The sequence below is a fragment of the Vanacampus margaritifer genome, chromosome 19 (assembly GCF_051991255.1).
Source record: "Vanacampus margaritifer isolate UIUO_Vmar chromosome 19, RoL_Vmar_1.0, whole genome shotgun sequence".
In the NCBI taxonomy this organism is placed as follows: domain Eukaryota; kingdom Metazoa; phylum Chordata; class Actinopteri; order Syngnathiformes; family Syngnathidae; genus Vanacampus; species Vanacampus margaritifer.
In genome coordinates this window covers 15,977,818-15,996,106 of record NC_135450.1, presented here as the reverse complement: position 1 = coordinate 15,996,106, position 18,289 = coordinate 15,977,818, and the positions used below count along the sequence as shown (strand labels likewise).

The 18,289-nt window shown below is 42.2% G+C and overlaps 1 protein-coding gene across 2 annotated transcripts in view; it reads left to right on the top strand.

Annotated features, from left to right (window-relative positions):
• nbas (NBAS subunit of NRZ tethering complex) overlaps window positions 1-18,289 on the top strand; it is a 116,382-nt gene that overhangs the window by 93,679 nt on the left and 4,414 nt on the right. For both annotated transcript variants that reach the window (XM_077552052.1, XM_077552054.1), the window contains 3 exons: window positions 8,255-8,394; window positions 12,174-12,327; window positions 14,401-14,526. In XM_077552052.1, the coding sequence (XP_077408178.1) occupies window positions 8,255-8,394; window positions 12,174-12,327; window positions 14,401-14,526 (420 nt within the window). The remainder of the gene's footprint in view (window positions 1-8,254; window positions 8,395-12,173; window positions 12,328-14,400; window positions 14,527-18,289) is intronic.

The window sequence follows — 18,289 nt, the reverse complement described above, 5'->3', positions numbered from 1 at the left end:
AAAGTATTTGTACAAACGTTATCAGCAAAACATGCTCTTGTGAAAGAACCCGAGCGAGCGAAGCGACGTCTTCCCAGCCGGCCAGATAAATAATCAATGTGATGGCGGTGAGGCCGCTCTCAGCAGGTCACAGGTCGCTGTCGTGATAGCTCGTCCTTAAACTGTCCTTTCGCTTATTTTTAGCAGACTTCATTCACAATCTTCAGGGGGCTTCTGCAGCCAACACTTTTATTTCGTTCTTAAAGCTCATAGCCTGGAGAGACGGCCTCGTGTCATCTCGCCGGTGCCCAACATGGGATGATTCAGTCTGCAAAATAAAAAAACAGGAGGAGGAGGCGGCGGCGGCGCAATAAAACGAGAGCAGTCTGATGAGGAGTTGAAGTGAGGCGAAAACGGCGGCCTGAGGATGAGGTGAAATCATCCGAGTGGGAAGCACAAAGTGGGATGTGCTGGATGAGGAACGCTGGTTTGTTGTGAACTAAATTGGAAAGTTATTAGGACAAGCTGACTGCGTATGTGCTCAACCCAAGACGGGTTTGGCAAGTCAACGGTTTTAGCTAGTCTTAACTATTTGTTTTAAATAAATATGAAGACATAATCTCACAAACAGTGGACCTAGTATAGAGCCTTGTGGAACACCACATCCATCCATCTATCTATCTATCTATCTATCTATCTATCTATCTATCTATCTAGGATGGATGGATGAATAAATGGATACTTGTGGTGTTCTACAAGGCTCTATACCAGGCCCACTGATTGTGAGATTATATAGATAGATAAATGGATGGATGGACAGATAGATAGGATAAGATAAGAGACATTAGCTAGCTACCTGTCTGTCTGTCTGTCTGCAAATTTTTACCCACGTTGTCCTCCTCGGTGATCGCATCCGGGTCGTAAGTAATTGCACGTGTTTGCGTTCACGTGTCGTCGCTCGCAGCGTTCCTTTTTTCTCTTTGACCTTTTTCTTGCAAATGGAATATTCATGGGATCAACCCCCCCCCCCCATTCCCCCCACCCCCGAATGTCGCATGCATGATGAAGGACAGGGCCGAGTATGGCTGCAAATGGGCTTAATATTAAAATATACTGTAATTATGTGTGTGTGTAGACGGGTTCAATTAGTTTTTGTCCTCTCATCTCATTTAACCTTGAGGTCCACACTTTGTAACCCCTCCACTTCTTTCACCAGCCCAAACCCAAGCCGCTTTTTTTCCATTCTGTAGTAATTGGCAGTAATCGGACCAAAAAGCAGAGAAAAATAGTTTGTTGTGGAAAAAAAAAAAAAAACCTCCCCACTGCAAGCCGCTCAATTTAAAAGTAGAAAGTAGGAGACAGGATACTTTACATGCGCACGATGTGATGGAGTGCGCGTTCTCATCTCCGCTCCTTGAATTGGTGATAAACCGCCCCAACGCAACATCCCGCGTTTTGCCCTTTCCTTGTTTGCGTCTCATTTTCTCTCTTATCGTCTTTTTTTTTCTTTTTTTTTTTGTCTTTAAATCCTCGACGTTGCTCTCTCTTCCTCTCTCCCGCCTGTTCTCTTTTCTCTCGTGCAAAGTGCGCGACCTCTACGACTTCATTCCCGGCCGCCGCTCGGGACATTAGCTGCAGCGGGTCGATGAATATTAATGAGCTGGCAGAAAGGCCCGAGACGCCGCCGCTGCCGCCGCCGCCGCCGCTCCCTGGTGGAGATGCAACTGACAAGCCCAAATGCTGCCTCCTGATGCTGACGCTCTCTCGGGTCAAGGACAAGGAGATAAAAGCCGCCACTTTTAAGAGACGATCAAGGGAGACTACGGCGTGTTCACGTAAGACGTTTAAAGACCCTGTCAAGTGAATTCGGAATCGATATTTCTGTCTAAATACATTAGAAATACATACTCGAAATACTCGATTAGGAAGAAAATATTAATCCCGAGTCCCGATTAATTTGGTACGATCACGATCAGGATAATCGTTTGTTTCTTTGGTACGAAACAAAATGTAAAATAAATAAATACAATACTTAAATAATAATAATAAATAAGTTATAAAATAAATTTCTTTGAAACACTATAATTATGCAACATCTATTAAATTAGTCATTTTAAAATAAAAAAGGTGCAAATATATAAATTTAAACAACTCCAAATTAATATTAATAGTCTTTAGAGCTCTCAAAAGGTTTTGTAGTTTTTTTATTTGTTGTCGTATGTTTATTATTGTTATTGTTTTTATTATTTTTCATGTTTTTTTTTCTTTTTTTTTTTCCAGGAGAGCTCAGTATTGTTCATTCGATTTGACATCATCATTGCTCTCCTTTTTTTTTTTAAAACAAACAAACAAATAAATTAAAAAAAATTAATAAATGTTTTTTGTTTTTTTTAAATATATATACATATACACACATTTTTTTTTTTTTGTATGTGGGTGAGTAAGTGTATGTGCGTGTGTGTGTGTGTGTGTGCGTGCGTGCGAGCGTGTGTGTATTCATCAGTTCGCCTAAAGCCCATTAAAAAAAATCCCATACTAATAATATAATATAATAATAAATTGCCAAATGCAGAAACATCAATCACGAGTTAAGTTATCACGATGTAGTGGCTCTCGCTAACAGACAGAATTAAGTAACCGGAATTAGGTTAAAAAATTCTATATACGTATTTTTCATGTTTTTTATATACGAATGTGAAGTACGAAACACTGTTTGATAAACATTAGTCGGGGGGGGGGGGGGTTGGGGATTGCTTTTGTAATACACTTTAATGCAAAATTAAATTTTTAGATTAATCGATTCCTGTCAAAAAGTACTTTTGGATTGTATTTAAATGAGTTGAACTTAATGCCAATGTCTTTATTTTCTCAATCGAAACACGGCATACATTTAGCGAAAGGAAATACTCCCGACTTTTCCAAATTTGGAATCGTTTCAGCATTCACTTCATTAGCATTCAGGTGACGTTGGAGAATTATTTGAAGTAATGACACATAATGACATCCAGCCTCCCAACGTGTAATTAAGCCATGAGTTATGCAAATTTGCCGAAGATAACTATCATTAATTCTTCAAGCATCTTCTTTATTTGTCCCGACTCCACCTCAAACAATAAAACTCCCGTCTTGATTTTTTTTTTATTCAGCGTTTTTAATTTCTGGCAGCCGCCTCATTAGCATGCGCACTTTCATCCCACTTTGCTCGTTTAACATCGCACAACGCTGCACATCCTCGGGGTACGCGCCAAATTAGTGCTCGGACGAAGGGGGGGAAAAAAAATAATAAAGGGCAGCAAGACACTGAATCTTTTCTTAATTTTCTCTCCTCAGCACTTTGAGAGCATTAGTATGCATTTAAACAAGACGTTCTGTGCATTTCCCCCCCCCCCCCCCCCCCACAATTTAAGAATATTTCTGTGGCAACTCGTTTCCATTTACATCTGAGCCAATGGCGAGTCCAGGTCTTGTTTCCGTGGCAACCAAGGGCGGAGCTACGGTATTAGTAAAACAGCGGTGCCTCACGAATACGGGTTGACAATGCTTGTAACTCGGAACACTCGTTTTTTTTACAAATCATGTTTCCAATTTGAAATGAATGGAAATGGCAAATAAATCCAAAATGCGTTGCGTTGTGTTCAAATATCCGTCGCTTACAGGGTTATGACACCGCGACTTATCGTTTGCCGTCATGTGTTAGCATTAAGCTACCGGGAACATTCTCAACTCAAGGCAGCGCTCATATCTCAAGTTTGTGCTCACAAAAGCTATTAGGTATCAGTCAGATAAGTCAAAATTCACTTGGTTGTTTCATTTCACAAAGCGCCCCCCCCCCCCCCAATTTTTTATATATATATATATATATATAAAAGCAATGATAAAGTTAATTTTCCTTAACAAAGAAGTTAATCACTTTTAAAACTCAGACTGATAAATAATAAAACACTCAGCCTTAACAATTCTTGGAAAATATCGCCTAGTGGGAAAATGATGGTGATAAAGGGAAAGAGGCTTCGGGATAAAGCCCTGCGGCACACCGGCGCAAACAGTGGGAGGTGTGGGATGGAGCAAGTTGAAGGAATGTGATAAAGTGGCAAAAGAAACAGACAGATTTAAGTTTAATAATAAAACAAAAGTTTTTTCATCTAACATCAAGAACATTTGCCCAAAATTTGTGTTTTTTTTTTGGGGGGGGGGGGGGGCAGTTGTGCAGTCATTTTTTATTTATTTTTTTTGGTTCCATTTTTCACAACTCCAACATCTCATTATAAAACGAATAATAACAAAACGAGCATTGATTTAACATCTCAAAATTGCATTCGGAATGACCGAAGTCATCCACGGGGAGCCTCATTAGCGTGTTAGCGCTTAGCACGCTACATTAGAAACACCTCAAATGTGGCAACCGGCCAGCCTTGATGTTCACGTTGGCATTTCCGCCGCACAGCGTGGCATTCTTTATTGAGCCGTGCGCGCGCCTTTAATGTTAAAAGATGAAAAAAAAAATAATATTAAAACATTTTATGGGCAGAAGGCAATTTTCAAAGGAATCTGACAGCTTGGGTGTCACCGCGTTTATTTAGCGAGGCTTTTATGCCTTGGGGGAGGTAGTCAAGGCGACATATGGAAGAAATCCGTTTATTGAAGCGCCGTGTCAGTGATGCTTTTTGATTGAGTGTGTCCACCTCCACGAGCTCGCTTTGTTGTGCTCCGTGTGCGTGTGTGCGTGCGCTCGAATGTGTGCGGGAATAGATGGAAAGAAACCTCGTGCCAGTATCTCTCACGGGAAAACGCGCGGCGGTGTAGTCGCACACGGAAATAAAAATTTCTAGTAAAATTATGAGGAAAAGTCAAGTCTGCTAATCCATTTTTTTTTTTATTTACCCAATCCCATCCTATATTTGTGGATTTTTTTTTTCTCATGGTAATTATAGGGTAGTATTCGCAGATTTAAAAAATAAAATAAAATTATCAGTGTACTCTAGTGGTGCATCATTCTTAACTCATTCACTGCCATTAACGGCTATAGACGTCAAAAATTCATTTGAACTATTCATATTAGTTTAACATTTTTTTTTTCCACTTTTGTGAACAAGAGTATGAAAACCTAGAAAAAAAATATTGTACATTTAGAACGGATATAAAATTTGTGATTAATCGTGAGTTAACGTCATGCGATTAATTACAATTTAAAAAAAAATGATCGCCTGACGCCCCTAATTTTTTAATAATATTTTCAAAAAAAAAGAAAAGATTATTAAAAAATGCCTAGGTTTTCATACTCTTGTTAACAAAAATGGGGAAAAAATGTTAAACTAAATAGAAATAGTTCAAATGAATTTTTGACGTGTATAGGCGTCAACGGCAGTGAATGAGTTAAGAATAAAGTTTGCCATGCTTGAGTAATCTTGACATCATTTGTGTGTAGTTGAGGGTTGATAACGGCGTCCAATCAGGGAAGGTCATGAGAGGTGAATGGAGATGAGAGCAAAGATACAAAATGTTCACCCAAACCGTATCGTTTTGTTCGCCATCTTAATGCAAACCAAATAGTCAGCCAAATGGAAATGAGCAATCGGAACTTCCAGTAATACTCAGTGGCATATTTTTTCGCTCTACTCTGTCTAAATTCCAACTTGTGTGTGTATAAAAAAAATATATACATCCAGGAGGCTGTGCCGTGTTCATTTGGCGTCGCCGTATAAATGACACACGCCGGCGGTCGCATGGCGTCCATTTTCCCAAAAGGAGACAAAGTGGTGTGACGCTAAACGAGTGGTATTAAAGACCGGGGCCAGACTGAGGAGGCGTTAATTATCCATTAGAGCAGCGTGTGGTCCGGAGGAACACCCATTAGCAATGAATGAAGCGCACCGCATTTCCCCCCCTTCAGCGTTAAGTAAAGATAAATGATGGTACACTTCAAGAAAGGGGAGCACTTTTTGCTAACAAACTCCTTGATGAATGGACTATGATATCCATTTCCCTCATAAAGTCTCGCCGCCTACACGATGTGGCAACTTCAATGATTACATCACCTGCCTGCCCGCTTGCTTTTCTAACTTCAATTACATTAGCTTACCTAGCGCCGACCTACATAGTAACCTAGCTAACTTGCTAGCTTCCTTGCCACCGACTCTACCAGCTTTTCTTGACTGACCGATCGACTTTACCTACCGAACTACAAACCAACTTTCCTACCTACCTACAAATGTATAGATCACACCTACCATTTCCTCTAGCTAACTAGCTAAACACATAACCAACCGTCATCCCATCTATCGACTTACTAACGTGAACATGGCTAGCTACTCATGTGCCATATCTACCAATCTTTACACATACCTATGTAGCCACCTACAATTCCAGCTACCTACCTACAAACCTTGCTAGCTAGCTAGTTATCCATATACTGTAACTACCAGTCCATACACAAACCTATGTAGCCATCTACAATTCCTGCTTCCTACTGAAGGATTCTAATAAGTTTTGTAATCTTTTGCGTGTTCAAATAAATCAAAGATGAGATTCTTGTGAAAAGGGTCCTTGCAAGGAGAATTTATTACGGAGATCTCTGGTCACACAATTGCATATCACCCAAGCAGTGTCATCCAAGAATGTGTGTCTGCTCTTTTGCCCACACAGCCTTTTTATTCAAAACATCAGGAAACGCCTCTGTCATCCCGTGAGGTACAGAATGAGTTTGCATTTTGCCAGTAAACTAGATCGTCCTTGAACTTGGACTTTCACATTTCGACAAAACAGGTTCTCAGTATGCCAGATTGCGCTTTCTTCGCATTTCGACAAAACAGAATCTCAGTAAGCTAGATTGAACTTGAATTTTCACCAACAGGACAAAACAGGGAATTTAGACAAAACAAGATAACAGATAGGTTAAGGTCGAGTTATATTGAGTTTGACATTATTACACCTGCTTTCTACACATCTATAACTAAATTCAAAATGGTTAAAATATAAAATAAAGAATTAAAAATGTTAACAATGTTAACACTACCTACAAACCTTGTTCTCTAGCTAGCTAACTGGCTAGCTAGCCATACCCTGTATCTCCCAATGTATACACAATCATATGTAGCCAAACCTTGCTAGCTAACTAAATCCATTGCGGCGAATTTTTGAGCAAAAAAAGATGAGAATTGTCCATGAGCCAATATTTTATTATGCGCCTGACTGTATATTGTCACAGACCATAATAATAGGTCAGTCGAAATGCCAGAAAATGTCTGGCAATATGTTAAAACTCTGCTTTGAAAAGGTCTGGCAGTGAATGATTTAATCACACGCGGGAAGCCTGACGGAGCTCGGGCTACCTGTGCAAGGCGACACTTTGCCACTTTTTCATTTTCTTCCCAGGCAGAAATCACTCTGAGAATTATTAAATGGCAGCCGAAGACCGAAATTAATGACTGCGCTCGCGTCCTCTCCCCGCTTTCACTCTCTGCCGCCATTCAAACTCTCGCTTCTCATAATGGCGCCTAATGAAAAGCTTTCGCCAGATGGGCGTACATTTTTATCGATAAAAAGTATTAGGACACCCGGCCATTACGCGCACGAGAAGTATGTTGGAATCATTTGGATGTTTTTTTTAGATTTCACACTTGATCGCAAAGGCGTCAAGTTTTTGCTATCATTTTGAAATCAATGGAAATGCTTTGCTGTGTTTTGTGTTGTGATGGAAGCGGCCATAATAGTCCCAACTCAGATTATGTTTTTCTCCCAATATTACTTTTTTTTTTTTTTTTTGCTTCTTGGTCCCTTCACACAAGTAGATGTGCTTCCATTATGTTTTCATCGGAAGAATGGCTGCTTTCAATGAGACTTTAGAGAGGAAGAAGACATTCAATTTGGTGTCGTGCAAGATAAAGCTTTTCAGTTTTTCCTCTCAGCAATTGCAACATTTGACAACATTTTCTCAAATACACTCCCTTGAGTTTTGTGTTAATCAGAGGTGGGTAAATCCAGCTCAAGAAAGTAAAAACCCTGCCGCAGTTTGGCTTTAGCCATTCGTGCTAGCTAGCTAGCTAGCTCCCTAGCATCTAAATGAGCACCCATGGAGCTAGCTAGGCTAAAGCCAAACTGTGGCAGGGTTTTTACTTTCGGGACTTGGATATATGACAATATGTGATGATGGGGGGGGCGGCATGGCTCGGTGGTAAAGTGTTTGTCTCCCAACCCCGAGGTTGTGAGTTCGATCCCTGGCCCTCGTGACCATATACATTTTGTTGACGATTGATTCTCCTCCCCGCCGCCGGTCCAGGTGCAGATAGAAGAGGTGGAGAGCGAAGAGAAGCGCTACAGCCTCTTCCTGGAGCTTTTGGAGGCGGCGCGCCAGTGGGAGGACTTCCAGACGCTCATCTTGCTCCTGCAAGCGTGGCCGGCCATGTTGCGACAAGACGTGTAAGTCGACTTAGTGACTTCTTCTGTGGTGTTCTTTTAATCCGGCCCACCAGGTGTTTGCATGACCAAGAATCTGAGTTTATTTGTTGGATTAATTTAGCCCCGCTCCCGCCCCCCCCCCCCTCTCTCTAGCTCTTTGACTGCCAAGCGTTTTCAGAAAAGGGATGCTGTGGGTGCCAGCCGATTTAAGCATTTTGACTGATCTTTCAAGGTCCACAGAAAATTGTGTTTGGACTATGGAAACACACATACTACCAAATGAAAGATTGGATTGGACTCTCATCTTTCATCAGAAAAAAAAAGTTTGTTTCTACCTTATTCCGTTTTTCAGTAATCAACAATAGAAAACGGTTAGTTTCACCTCTGTTTTGAAAAAAAAACGTCTTTTAACGTCTTTGGCACTCCTCCATAGGATTTTACTAAACGTTATTTAACGTTTTTGGCAGTCAAAGAGCTAGTAATAAAATGTATGTTTTAGTTCTAAATAACATGCTTTCAAACTATATTTTATACTTTATTTTTTCCCGTCCGTCCGTCCGTCTTCTTCCGCTTATCCGGGGTCGGGTCGCGGGGGCAGCAGCTTTAGCAGGGAAGCCCAGACTTCCCTCTCCCCAGCCACTTCAGCCAGCTCATCCGACGGGACCCCAAGGCGTTCCCAGGACAGCCGAGAGACATAGACATATTTTTTCCCGTCCATTTTTAAAAAAAAAAACTCCAAATGTACCTACCGGTATAAAGTGTTATTTGTTATGGCTGACGGGCAAAGTAGGAGCCGCAGACCGCAGCTGGTGCAAACTTTATTTTCGGGAGGCGGCTGCGCGGGGGGGCTCCGTGCAACATCTGGCGTGTCTCAGCCGTGTTTGCTTGCATTAGCGATGGCTCCGCAATGACGTCCCTCTCCGACGCCTGCTGACGACTCCGCCGTGGGAGTTTATCCCGCCGGCTCCTTCGTAGCGCGTACAAAAAAAAAAAAAAAGAACTCTGATAAGAATCAGTGTGGATGCTAATCAACTATTTCGTATGGTGTTGAATAACGTAACTCATTATTGATGTTCAGTATGATATAATGTGGTATGTGAAATTTAGCATGGCTGCGCTTTACGTGCACACCAATGTAGAGTCTCTTGTACGAGTATTTAAAACAATTACACAGCTTTGTCTTCCGCTAGCTTAATGCTAACACACGATGCAAAACGCCATAGATGGGCTAACAAATCGCATTAATATTCACAGTGTTGGGATTAAATGTAAACAGATCATGTAACAATAGTCACTGAGAGATTTTCTTTATCCTCTGTGAAAAATGATAGTTGTGAAAGTCTTCTTTGTTTGTCTTCGTGTTGTTCTGTTAAGTCACACACACCAGAAAGAGCCGTAATTTGCATTTCTTGACAATAATATGTTATATGTGACCTCACTTGTCTAAACATGACATTCTAATTAACTCTTTGACTGCCAGATGTTTTCAGAAATGGGTTGTCCCCAGTGCCAGCCGATTTTAAGCATTTTGACTGATCTTTCAAGGTCCACAGAAAATGTTGTGTTTGGACTATGGAAACACACATACTACCAAATGAAAGATTGGACTCTCATCTTTCATCAGAAAAAAAAAGTTTGTTTCTACCTTATTCCGTTCTTCAGTAATCAACAACAGAAAATGGTTAGTTTCACCTCTGTTTTGAAACAAACGTCTTTTAACGTCTTTGGCACTCCTCCATAGGATTTTACTAAACGTTATTTAACGTTTTTGGCAGTCAACGAGTTAAGTTAAGCAGCAAAATCCAGCCGTTTTGATCCATCTCAAGGGGTCGGCCCATTTTGCCACTTGCTGTCAACTGAAGATGACATCACAGCTGCTGAGGCGACGACCAATCACAGCTCCCCTGTTTTCTGAAGATGAGCTGTGATTGGTTGTTACCTGAGACCTGAGCAAGTTGACAGCAAGTGGCAAAATGGCCGCCACCTTACAGGATAAAAAATGGCTGGAATAAATCATATTCCACTAAGGAAATATTAACCAGAGTACTATATAACATTTTGGGGTTGACTTTCATCAACATTCAGATGATAATTCCGATATACAGTAACTCGGAGTCGTCCTCATTTTGTGCCGATGGCGTTTGTTGTGACTCCTCCCCTCGCCGCCCTGAAATCCCAGCAAGTGGATGTTTGTAACTTGGCATGAGGACGCTTCGATGTTGCCTCTCATGGGTCTTCAAACTCGTCGTTCTGGAACGCGCTCGGAGGCGTCAACGTCACACGGCGAAGCTCCTCCGCTCATGACTCAGCTCTTAATCCCGTCTGTGCGCTCTGAGGAGATTTGCTCGGAGCACCTCGGGAGGCTATGTTCTTTTTCTTTTCTTTTTTTTCCCCTCTTGTTTTTATCTTGCATCTTGTTCTGTTGCGGGTTCTCACTCAGTCGCAATTTACCCCCCCCTCCCGACAAATAAGTTAGCCAACTAGCTAGCTAATAGTGTATGTAATATCATGTTAATGTAATGGGTGCTCCCTTGGTGTTAAATGAGTTTCTACATTTTTGGCTCCACCTTTCATCCTGATTCCCCATAAAAGCTAATGTTTTCTTCCTCACACCCCGCCGGCGTTTATGGAAATCACTTTGTTAGATTTGATAGTGTCCTGCTCGCAAACAAACAGCAATAAAAAAAAATAAAAAATTTGAACGTCCTCGGCGTAGATAATAATAATCCCGGTTCCTCCCGCTTAATTAGGACCCACTTTGCCGCCGGAATGTGACACTAGATTTGAAACGGATTCATGGCACAATCCCGAGGATTTATCAGCCACCGGCAACACCATCTTCCTGCTGAGATGCGTTTCAGCAGGTGTTAGCCATGCTAATCGCACCTGTGACTGACTTTGCCTGTGTTGATTATTGGCGCCCGCGCACGGACTCAAAATGCATTTTGATCCCTCCTCATATGTGTATAATGAGGCCTGTGTGCTATAATGCTAACGTCGCTATTAGCCAGCTGTCGGCTCCCCGTTGTGCTAATGATAATGCTGGATCGAAAAGTAGCATCTGTGAATCCAAGCACAACACTTTACAGCTATTCTCTATAATACTTTTATTTGTATTTTTTTTGGGGGGGGGGGGGGGGTGTCATGTCGTCATACGAAGCGGTTGGGGGGGGGGGGGGGGGATGCAACCAACCTGTTTTTTTATTCCAATTTTTTTATTTACATTTAGGGGGCAAAAAGAAAAAAGTAAAAAAAAAAATACTCAAGTAAAGTACAGTGCTGCTCATACACCGTATTGATGTTTTTATTAATAAATAAATATAATTGGAGATGTTTCTTTAACGGGTATTGATTGGCCCTGGTGGGAGCTGTTGGCTTCCTTTATCTGAGGAAGAAATAGTGGTAGAGAGTCTAAAGGAGATCAATTAATGCTTGCCTGTGCTGGAAGAATCCTGGTGGTCAGATGTGGTCAAAATCCAATAGCCAAGGTCATCAGGTTCAACACAATGGCCGGTAAACAACAAATTCTGCCGTAACAAAGTTAATGATGACCATCTTTTTGGGTTTTTTTTTTTTTTTGGCTTGGCCTGCCGACCGCCAAATTGATTTGATCCAAATGTGTTTTACTGGCTTTGTATTGTATTATGGATGTTTAAATTGTTTAGCACCTTGAAATGTATTTTAATGTATGAAAGGTGCTATAAAAAAATCAAGTTTGATTGATTGATTGATTGATTGATTATGCTGTGCGCGTGTCGCAAATAATCCAATTCTGTTGTGCCCCCGCTTCCTGTCTGCAGGGCCACATCCGAGCGTAACCCCTGGGTTCTGCTGACTTCAGCAATGCTGACCCGCTGCCAGGGGCCCGAGGTGGAGGTGGAGGTGGACCTGGGTCAGCAGGTGGTGACCATGGTGCGATCCCTCTACAACACCAAACACAAGCTCCCGGCACAGGTGAAACCTCATGGAATACATTATGTGTTTTGATTGGTCACTTGTTGCCAGGCAGAATTCATGCTAACGTGGGCAAGATTATCTGTAGCCGATATCACACAAAAACCTTCCCCTGAAAAGCAACAAAATAAAATAAAAAAAAATCACTTTCTCTGCTACTTCTCCACGTTGAGAGGAAGCAGTTGAGGTGGCTCGGGCATCTGGTTCGGATGCCTCCTGGACACCTTCCTGGAGAGGTGTTCCGGGCATGTCCCACCGGCGGGAGGCCCCGGGGACGACCCAGGACACGCTGGAGAGACTACGTCTCTCGGCTGGCCTGGGAACGCCTCGGGATCCCGTTGGAGGAGCTGGCTGAAGTGGCTGGGGAGAGGGAAGTCTGGGCTTCCCTGCTAAAGCTGCTGCCCCCCGCGACCCGACCCCGGAATTGAAGACGGAAACTTTCTCCGGATGACATCATCCAATTTTCGAAATTCTTGATATATTCTACTTAGGTTGAAATGGGCAGTCAACCAGATTTTTGGTAAATCTGACAATATAGCGACTAGTCAACGTCACACTGGAATAGAACATCTGACAAATCAGCTAGCGGTCAACCACTATAGCACACTACTGATTTGTATTCAGCGCCACCTCGTAATGTGGGCAACCTGCAGCCAACCGTTAGCATCGGCCCAGCGCTTTCTTCTTTCATGACCTACTCAAGGTGCGAGCTGACCCGTCGCTATACAATACCCACGCTAATGATATTCACGACCGTCCGAGCCGAACGGCGCTCTGCACATCAAGCGGCAGCTGACCGTGATATTAGTTTAGCGCTAATGCTATTCAGCCGGAGAAGGCGAGCGGCTGCTGTGCGGCTGTCTGATATTAGCGTTGGAAAGTGCGGGTGGGTGTGAAGGGGAGGGAGCGAGGGTGGGGCGGGGGGGGCACGTTTTACTGTGTTGCGCTTTAATTTGAATGCGGCAGAATGAAACCAGCAGAGCACAGGAGTCAGATTGCATTGTAATAGCCATATATTACTTGCGGCGGCGGCGATGGCGGCGGCGGCGGCACACGATGTGCTCAGGCGCACTGGAGACCTTCTTAAAGGCATTACGGACCGCAGCGGCTATTCACCCTGCATTTTTCTTTTACCGTCCTTTTGATTAAATTTCCCTGGCGTTTGCCGCATTTTTATACAACCCACAAGTGTTATTAGATTACTTCAATGAGGAAAAAAATAATTAAACCCGCGCTATTATTGGCGGACTTGCACTAGTCGGGTAGTTGAATGCCTTATTAGCTAGATGGGAGGTGGGATCAGTTAGCTCATTCATTTGATATGTAAGTAGGTCGTACCTGGGGATTTTCCCAACTTAATCCCCCTCTTATTACTACCACTCTCATAATTTTTCAACATAATATAATACAAACACTAAAATACATGGTCTGAAGCCACTTATAACCATCATGTATCTGATAACGTGACCAAAACAATAGCACTCATAATCACTAGAGATGCCGATTATTAAATGTTTGTAATGTCGAAATCGGCTGTAACAAATTCAACTCTGGAAGTTAATAGATGCTGTCGATAGCAAAGTAGCTAATTAGCTAATAAGCTAATTGTCTCATTTAAGGCGGTAAACTAGCTAATGAGATGCGTCGTACGTACGTACATAGTTAGCTTGCTAAGCATTTAGGTAAGTAGATAGTTAGCTAGGTAAGGTAGCCTGTTGAATAGGCACATAGTCAAGTCAGAAAGCACCGTAGGTTGGTAGCTAATTTGCTAGCTAGCGGACCGTTTACGGTTAATAGGTAGCTATCTTTGTTATGATTGAAGGTAGGGAAGTTGATAAGGTTAGTGGATAGTTGGGTAACTGTTCTTGGACTGCTATAAAATTGGATCTTTTCTTTTCATCTTTTATTTTATTTGGCAGCCATCGGTGACACAACACTTGGCAGTGAATTATACTGCAATCTTTTATACCTTGGCTTTAATACGTTTTCCCTCAACTTCAACCCTCTGTTTTATGGGCTTTGCTTCGATTTGGGAAGCCTTCATCCACTTTTCGTCTTTGTGGTGTCCGCCAGTGCGTCGGAAGTGTGGCCCAACTGCTGCAGCCCGGCCTCCGGCAGCCCGCGCTCAAGCTAATGGCCGAGAGCGGCGACGCCGAGCTACTGCAGCGAACTCTGGATCAAGTCAACGGCATGACCGCGGTGAGCTTCCCACTTAACTCTCAAAACACTTTGGATCGCACCCGAAGCTGATAGCGGTACATGCTCGTTTATTGGAGGTAGGCGTTTCGTTTTCCTAAGTGAACTAATATGATATGATATATGTCTATTTGAAGGGTGGCCCGTATTTTTGGGAGTAACACTGGAAGTTGAAAGCAATGAAGGAAAAAAATAATTGAGAGAGGCATTTAATTTTCGAATTTGATTAATATGGGTGTGGAATCTATTTGTGGAGTATATCAAAAACTATTTAGTGGAAGTTGCAACCAACAAACTCTTTGAGGGAAGTGTACTAATTGGAATATTGAATCTATTTGGGGGTGGCCCTTATTTTTTAAGTGTGTGGAAAAAAAACTACACTGGAAGTTGCGTTTAACAACAACAAAAAATGTTTGAGGAAGGTGTTAATTTTTTTTAAGTGGACTACTTGGGGTTTACAATCTATTCAAGAGCTGGTCCTTATATTTGCCTGTATATCAAACACTGGAAGTTGCAAGCGACAACAAAAAATTATTGAAGGGAGGCGTTTAATTTTCTAATTTGATTAATGTGGGTGTGGAATCTATTTGTGGAGTATATCAAAAACTATTTAGTGGAAGTTGCAACCAACAAACTCTTTGAGGGAAGTGTACTAAATGGAATATTTAATCTATTTGGGGGTGGCCCTTATTTTTTTAAGTGTGTGGAAAAAAACTACACTGGAAGTTGCGGTTAACAACAACAAAAAATGTTTGAGGAAGGTGTTAATTTTTTTTAAGTTGTCTACTTGGGGTTTACAATCTATTCAAGAGCTGGTCCTTATATTTGCCTGTATATCAAACACTGGAAGTTGCAAGCGACAACAAAAAATTATTGAAGGGAGGCGTTTAATTTTTCAAGTGGCTTAATTGGGGGATGGGGTCTACAATTTTTATTTTTCTAATTTGGGCAAGAAATCTTCAAATAAAGGAACAACTTTTTTTTTTTTTTTTAGGATTGAATATCAACAACGGGCCAAGTTACAACCAACAAAAAGGCGTTTAATTTTCATTGGTGGCTTAATCTGGCCACAGAATGTACTAATCAGAGCTTCGTCCATTTGAGGGTCGCCCAACAATTTTTCGCGGTTACGTCACATCACACACGACAGACCAGAATCCCCAACGAGACGTCTTGTGATGGGAACGTTCTTGTTGTATACCCGAGCGGCATCGATGCACTTGACACCGCTGATCTCGTTGAGTACGTCAGATAAGCAGCTGATCAGCGGAGCCTCTGCGGGGCCACTCGGCTCTCTCCAGGTCTGATAAGCAGTCGTCGGCGGGCGGGGGGCCACACAGGCCTTCCTTTTGTTGCTGTCATCTGATAAAAGCGGGGCTGAGGCTCACTGTTCAAGGTTTCGCAAACCTGCGTTCACTTTAATGAAACCGCACTGAGCTCCATTTTTTTCCCAGCTTGCGGACCTGAACGAGGGGGAGGGGAAACGGTTTTTAAAAAGAAATCTAGGCGGCTTCTGAACTGGTCTTTTTCGTTAGACTTGGTGAAGCAGCATGCGGTTAATTGCCATTGCACGCTTTGTTCCTATTGTGCACAATTGCGTGTTTGCGATCGCAATGTGCGTCGTGCAGCAAACGTCGCCGCTACATTCATTGCCGCCGGCGTGCATCCCTTTTTCAATTAGGCCTCACCTTAACGCGCTTTTGTTTTTCCCGCGCCATAACGAGCAAAGTGAATTAGCCAAGACTTTGCTGAATGTCACTCTTAATTCACCTGCCTCTTCATATCTGCATAAACAAGCCCCGAGGTTTCATTATGCTCCCACCGCGGCATAAACGGATCCATTTGGCAACGCGGCGTTACTCGCCGTGACTGACAGCCGTTATCGGCGTCCCGTCGCCCCAATAAGCGCATGATTTTATTTTCTTTACAAAAAAGCCAGCGATGCCCCCTCGAGATCGCGCTTGTACCAAGTTTAATTCCCGGAGATTAGAAATGTCATTAACTCTTTGACTGCCAAAAACGTTATATAACGTTTAGTAAAATCCTATGGAGGAGTGCCAAAGACGTTAAAAGACGTTTTTTCAAAACAGAGGTGAAACTAACCATTTTCTATTGTTGATTACTGAAAAACGGAATAAGGTAGAAACAAACTTTTTTTTCTGATGAAAGATGAGAGTCCAATCTTTCATTTGGTAGTATGTGTGTTTCCATAGTCCAAACACATCATTTTCTGTGGACCTTGAAAGATCAGTCAAAAATGCTTAAATCGGCTGGCACCCACGGCATCCCTTTTCTGAAAACGTCTGGCAGTCAAAGAGTTAAAACGTCTCTTGACACGCTTATTAAAATGAGAGGTGTTGGTGAGACGCTCAGTCTGGCTGAAGAGGTCAATAAAGAACAGAAGCGTCAAAACCGATTTAGAAAGCGCGACTACTACTTTATGGAGCTGCTGTATGTGAAAATGGAAGAAAAATATGCAGTTGGGACCGCAGCGCTGTTTGTCAAATATTTGAACTATTTGACAGGTCTGTCTCAATACTTTATTCAAAATATTATTATATAATATATAATAATATAATATAATAATATAAATTTGGCAAGCATCTGGAGCTGTGGAAAAAAAAAAAAAAAAGCCTTGTGCCCGTTTTGCTCAGCCAAGCAGAGACCAACGAAGAAGAATGAAAATATTCTACTACTTTTCATAGAGGATTAAAAAATTTTTAAAAAAAATACAGTTGTGAGAGTATTGTTACACTCTAAAAAGAGTTGGGTCAAAAAAAAATCCATCCATGGGTCAAAAATGGACCGATCCTCTACTTTGAATCAAGAAATGTGTCTTTCAGCGTGAAACGACTCATAAAACAATAATAAATGGTCATGTCCTCTACTTGGGTCAAAAAATTGGGTCCGTCCGTCTTCAATTCCGCTTAACCGGGGTTGGGTCGCGGGGGCAGCAGCTTTAGCAGGGAAGCCCAGACTTCCTTCTCCCCAGCCACTTCACCCAGCTCCTCCGACGGGATCCCAAGGCGTTCCCAGGCCAGCCGAGAGACGTAGTAAAAAATAAAAAATTGGATCATTTTGTATAAAACCCAGAAAGTTGGATCAAATTGACCCATAAAGTGGATCGATCCATGTTTGATCCATAATTGGGTTATACTTATGACCCAACTCTTTTTAAAGTGTATATTATCTGTTTACATGCGCATTTGCGTTCCTACACTGTAAAAATGGGGAGTGATACTTACTTGAAAAAGCCTAGTAAAGGTTGATGCGCTCAGAAATTCTAAGTACATTTTACAAAAAGTTTAACTAGAATTTCTGATGTGGAAAAAACTTGACTCTAGTTTTTTCAAGTCATTCTTCTAAAACCGTTACTGTCGATGCTAACTGCGAGCATGTCAATGGCGTTTTGCTTTGTTTGTTAGCATTAGGCTAAGCCACATGTGTCGAGGGCCTGAGCGCTGCGTGTTTTTGAGGTTTCTCTACACGATCGGGATCATTAACAGGCTCCTGCAGAGCTTGTTGATGAGCCGAAATAGAATCTAAAACCTTCCCTAAAAAATGCCTTCAGGTCGCATCACACATTTCATCATCCATCTGAAGACAAAATGCGTGTGACTGAGTGACGTGTTTGACAGTTGTGCGTTTGCGTGAGTGTGCCGCGAGCACGATGATTGAAACGATAAAAAAGATTGCCGGCCGCATGCATTATGCATCCGCCGCCGTTCGTGCGGCGGTAATTCCAATCAAGCTTCTTTCCGCTGCG